General features: G+C 48.4%; 1 protein-coding gene across 2 annotated transcripts; it reads left to right on the forward strand.

The window, feature by feature from the left end:
• The first annotated feature begins 2,434 nt into the window (after positions 1-2,434).
• On the forward strand, positions 2,435-4,366 carry Uqcrq (ubiquinol-cytochrome c reductase complex III subunit VII). 2 transcript variants are annotated; one of them, XM_021177249.3, is made up of 3 exons: positions 2,435-2,537; positions 2,623-2,789; positions 4,169-4,366. In XM_021177249.3, exons 2-3 carry the CDS (start codon positions 2,636-2,638, stop codon positions 4,261-4,263), a joined length of 249 nt encoding a protein of 82 aa, XP_021032908.1. In that variant the 5' UTR covers positions 2,435-2,537; positions 2,623-2,635; the 3' UTR covers positions 4,264-4,366. The 2 variants fall into 2 exon arrangements, with proteins under 2 accessions (XP_021032908.1, XP_021032909.1); XM_021177250.3 differs by having other exon boundaries at positions 2,479-2,543.
• The last annotated feature ends 427 nt before the right edge of the window (positions 4,367-4,793 follow it).

Below are 4,793 nucleotides of genomic sequence, written 5' to 3' on the forward strand. Positions count from 1 at the left end.
GCGTGGTCCTTAAATAAAATCTAGGTGTGGAAGACTAACTTCACTTCTGTAATCAGACCTCAAGCATGCCTAGCTGTACACTGTTTCTTATCAGCTCTACAGCAGTCAGCTGACAACACGGTTTTATCCAATTTGTCCTCATTAGATACAGATTTATCTACTTATTTGGCTTTCTTTCCCTGTTTCTCCTGGACATTTACTTCAAACCCACCAAGTATCGTCACCCTAACGGACTACTTATATAGGCGAGAGCCCAACAGAAACCCAAGGAATTATAAAACAAAGCCTCTTAGGGATGGAGGTATAACTGCAGAAATATTAGGTTTACTTTTTCCTCTTGATTCATCGTCTATCACCACAGCTCCCACTTCCAGGTGGTTAGAATAATTGATGGCTTACTGCACAGTGATTCAGAGAAACAAAGTCACAATGGGTTCCGAAATTCCAGTGATGTTAGGCTGTTCAGCCTGTCCAGGTGGCTTAGTAGGGGGGTTGTAAAGTTGGCACAAGACAACAGCTACTTGCAATGTGCTTTGAAAAAGGACATCAGGGCCCAGGTGTAGAGGTTTAATCCCAGCATTCAGGAGACACAGGCAGGTGGATCTCTGTGGATTCAAGCCAGCCTGGTCTATATAGAGAGTTCTAGGACAGCCAGAGCTACATAATGTGGAGACCCCATCTCAAAATAAAAAGAGGACGTCACCTTTAACTTTGAGCAATTAAAAGATACAATATCTTGGGGCCAGAGAGATGATGACCTGGCAGTTAAGGCCACTGGTTGTTCTTCCTAGAACAACTATTTGTAGCTCCACTTCCAAGGGGATCCAATGCCTTTCTCGGGCATCCTTAGGAATGCAAAACACCCATTATAAAATGAAAATAAGCAATTAAGAAAAAAGCCACAATATCTAGCTGGAATGGCAAGATAGCAACTTGCCACCAAGCCTAATGACTAAAAGCTATCCAGTCCTAAAGGCCTGACTTCAACCCCTGTGATCCACAGGGAAAAAGGGAGAAGAGACTCCTACAGCTCTCTTCTTCTGACCTACACCCCTAGCCCTTGCATACCAAATACATATTTTGAAATGTAATGACAGTACAATATCCTGATGCCCTTGTTTTGGTCTACAATTCACTTGACCATACTTTGGTTGAAAAATTTTGAGACATCAGCAAATGCAATTAAATAGACATCTTATTTATTCTTTAACCAACCACCCAGATGGCAGAAATCACGACAGTGTTTTAGTCCTTGATTAAAGTATTTGTGTCCCGGCCTTGGAGGTGAGATCAAGCTAGATAATGTTTAAGGAAAATGGGGGCGGGGTGGAGGTGGGGGGAGAATGTGCAGGTGCACCATGAAAGTCTATCTAGCACCCCTTGGAAGGAGACTATCTCTTGGGAGAAAGTCAAAACACACTAATGACACAGGATAAAAAAAATCAGTTTGCCCAGCACCAGATAGATAAGGCTGAAGTACTCTTACAAAACTGAAGCTCAATGCCAAACCGCCCCAGTTTGATTGCCAGATTATTTATGGCCAGTTAACCCATTTACAGCCACTGAGAGGAGGAAAAAGGGCGGTGAGTCCCACAGGATAATATTAGTTAGAAGAATGAATCACTTTAGAGAAAACATAACAGCTCCTTAGAGTGGGGTCTGGGTTTGATGACACACTCAGCCCAAACCCACCACTTTCTCCTTGGCTCCCATCACCACTTTGTGCGTCTGACAGCTGCCACACTCGTTCGTGGCTGAACTGGGAGAAACGTTTATGTCACATCTTGGACAAGTCTACAGCCTGCCAGTGGCTTGCTAGGCAGTGTGTACCAAAGCTCTAGATCCGAGTCCTTAATTTTGTACTGTGGTCAGTGAAGGTCCTTTTGGTTACGGGGACCACATATACCTGGCGGAGGCTAAGGGACAGCAGAAGAACGAGGAGAACAAGTCTTTTTTTTTTTTTTTTTTTTAATTTTTGAGCAGCTGCCAGCTGTTAAGCAAAGGCCTGGTACTGAGCGGAAAGGACTGCCTCTTGGAACGCCCCTAAGCCACGCCCATCGCCCTAATCCGCGCCCCATGCACCTATAGGCCCCGCCCCATGCACCTCTCGACCAGGGACCTTACGGACGTATCCACCTCAGATCCCCAGGGTGGCTTATAAGCCCCGCCCACTTGCTTGGCACCCCTCCCCAAGCCACCATTCCTCTTCAAGCCCCGCCCCTTGGCAACATCAACCTCTCCCGTGCGTTCACTACACACCGTAAGCCCACTAGCACCTCTATAAGCCCCACCCACGTGTCGCTAGAAGCGCCTCTAAGCCCCGCCCAGCCCTCTTGGTACTGGTCCTTTCCGGCTACACGGAAGGTCAGGCCACGCCCCTCCCAGGTCAACTGCCAATTTTTTTTTTTTTTTTTTTTTGCGTCTCCCCTTTGAGATCGAAGGAAAATGGTAGTTGCCGGAAATGACTTCACGCTCTCCAGGCTTCGCTTCCGCTCCTCCCGGAAGTGACGGGCGAAAGCCGGCTCAGCGCTCTGGAGGTAGAGGTGACCGATCCCGGGGGTCGGTGTGAGGCCGTGGGAGGTTTTTCGCGAGACTGAGCCACGTGTCTATCTTCTGTCCCAGGGCCACCGTCACCATGGGCCGCGAGTTTGGGAACCTGGCGCGGATACGGCACGTGATCTCCTACAGCTTGTCGCCCTTTGAGCAGCGCGCCTTCCCAAGCTATTTCAGCAAAGGCATCCCCAACGTGCTGCGCCGCACTCGCGAGCGCATCCTGCGCGTGGCGCCGCGTGAGTGCGGGGCGGGCGGGGGTACAGCCGCGCACCTCTCCTTCCGACGCCCTCGCCGGGCAGACGTGGAGGAGTTCTTATCATATCGAAATGACTGGCCTAAGGTCACTTGGGTGACTCTGACGGCTCCCTCTGAGGTCATCGCTGGCCACTATCAGTGATGAAAGGCTGATGCAATCAGTGTCTTGTGTTAGAAGTGCGGCCGATTTTGCTGATGGTTTCATGGCATTGTGAATATCCGTGAGGGTGCACTTAAATTTGATGGAGAGGTTGAGGCCCGATCTTGCTGTAGAAGCCAGGCTAGCCTTAAACTTGAGATTTTACTGCCCTGGCCTCCGGACTGTTGGCTGGAATTGTAGGCATGCGCCAGCACAACAGTACTTTTTAAAATGGTGAAGATTATGTTAGGTAAATTCCGTGAATTTTTTTTTTTTAATTTGGTGTTAACTAGGAAAGCGAAGGCCGCATCTTCCTGGGTTGCTATCTCTGTTTTGGTTGCTTATAAAATGGTTGTGTAATATAACCATTTTGAACCTCTTATTAAAAGTAGTTTCTGGTCATAATGGTGTCTGCACTTAATCCCCAGCAATCCTGAGACAGAAGCAGGTGGATCTATGTAGTTTTGAGGGAGTTCCAGGCCAGCAAGGGCCTTATATTGTGAGCTTGAACAGAAACTTAGGGCTGGGGATGGCTCAACATCTTTCCTGCTCTTTCAGAAGATCCAGATTCCATTCCCAGCACCCATCTGGTGGCTTACAATCATCTGTGACTTAAGTCCTGAGGGATTTGCCATTCTCTTACTCCCTTAGTCACCTCGGTATGCCCTGAGCCACAGCATGCATGCACGCACGCCTTTAATCCCAGTGCTCAGGAGGCAGAGGCAGGCAGATCCCTGAGTTCATGGACAGCCAGGCTTACACAGAGAAAGAAACCCTTTCTCCAAAACCAACCAAACAGTTGAAGCTAGGGACAGTAGAAGGACAGGCAGAATTGGTTGAAAGTCAGAAAGGAGGACATGGACTGACAAAGGTGGGTGGATCTCTTGTTTGAGGCCTGTCTGTCGCAAGGAGGCCATATCAAAAAAGAAAAAAAAAAAAAGGAGCCGGAGAGCTGGGCACTGGTGGTTGTGGTACAGGTGCCTGTTCATGTAGATGACCCAGTGTGGCTCCCAGCTCCCACATGGTGGCTCACAGCCACCTATATAACTCCAGTTCCAGAGCACCTAACATCTTCTTGTCCCCAGGGAGCTACATGCATATGTACGATCAGACATGCACATAACCCCCCCCCCCCACACACACACACACACACACACTAATAATAAAATAGAATATTTTTTAAATGTCTGTACTCACGGCTTCCTCTCTTGATCCCTACAGCGTTTGTAGTGGTCTACCTGATCTACACATGGGGCAACCAGGAGTTTGAGCAGTCGAAAAGGAAGAATCCAGCCATGTATGAAAATGACAAGTAAACGGCCTGCACCTGGGTGACAGTCCCCTGCCTCTGAAAGACCCTTCTCTGGGAGAGGAGTCCACACTGTAGTCTTGAAGACAATAAACTACTTATGGACTTCCCTTTGTGACTTTGTGTGCTTAGTTTGAGACAAGGTCTCACTGTGTGTCCCTGACTGGTCTGGGTCTCCTGAGAAATCTGCCTGCCTCTGCCTGCTATGTCATGGCGGTCACCACCATGCCCAGCACAAGGTTGTTTTGGCAATATGCAAGTTCATGACAATCCCTTTCTCAGCACAAGCTGCAGGGGCTGGGGGAGCTGTGCATAGTGTGGAAGCTGGAGTGCAGGGTCCCAACCCTCTGCTCCCATCACATCCTTAAGGTCTAGGGACAACACTGTAATCAGGGTGTCAGGTGGACTTGCTAGACACAAATGAACTTTTAACTCGGCAACCTTTGAAGTAAGCATTCTAATCCCTTTACTGATGAGGAATCAGAGTTTAAGTACTTTGCCCAGAATCATATGACTGAGTTGGTAGAGCCAGGTACC

Source organism: Mus caroli, unplaced genomic scaffold (assembly GCF_978045245.1).
Source record: "Mus caroli unplaced genomic scaffold, Mus_caroli_1 scaffold_13, whole genome shotgun sequence".
In the NCBI taxonomy this organism is placed as follows: domain Eukaryota; kingdom Metazoa; phylum Chordata; class Mammalia; order Rodentia; family Muridae; genus Mus; species Mus caroli.